Source organism: Nestor notabilis, unplaced genomic scaffold (genome assembly GCF_000696875.1).
Source record: "Nestor notabilis isolate BGI_N333 unplaced genomic scaffold, ASM69687v1 scaffold18542, whole genome shotgun sequence".
Taxonomy (NCBI): domain Eukaryota; kingdom Metazoa; phylum Chordata; class Aves; order Psittaciformes; family Psittacidae; genus Nestor; species Nestor notabilis.
Genome location: NW_009919897.1, coordinates 1 through 283, shown reverse-complemented (window position 1 = coordinate 283; position 283 = coordinate 1). Strand labels below are relative to the sequence as shown.

The 283-nt window shown below is 67.8% G+C and overlaps 1 protein-coding gene across 1 annotated transcript in view; it reads left to right on the top strand.

Annotated features, from left to right (window-relative positions):
- The window catches only part of RDH8 (retinol dehydrogenase 8 (all-trans)), a gene marked incomplete at both ends in the record, with an annotated part of 1,545 nt that extends 1,269 nt beyond the window's left edge, over nucleotides 1-276 (top strand). Inside the window, 1 exon segment of the mRNA XM_010010449.1 lies at nucleotides 244-276. Coding sequence (XP_010008751.1) covers nucleotides 244-276 — 33 coding nt within the window.
- Nucleotides 277-283: the final 7 nt, after the last annotated feature.

The window sequence follows — 283 nt, the reverse complement described above, 5'->3', positions numbered from 1 at the left end:
CAGCCCAGCTCTCTCAGCCTGGCTCCAGAGCAGAGCTGCTCCAGCCCTCGCAGCAGCTCCGGGGCCTCCTCTGGCCTCACTCCAGCAGCTCCACATCCCTCTTGTGCTGTTCCCCAGAGCTGGATCAGGGCTGCAGGAGGGGTCTTCCCAGGGCACAGCAGAGGGGCAGGATCCCCCCTTGGCCCCACTGCTCAGCTCCCTTGGGTGCAGCCGGTTGGAAGCAGCTGCTCTCTCCCATCCCAGGCCATCGTTGGGGTGATCACGGCGCGGCGCCCCCCCTTCC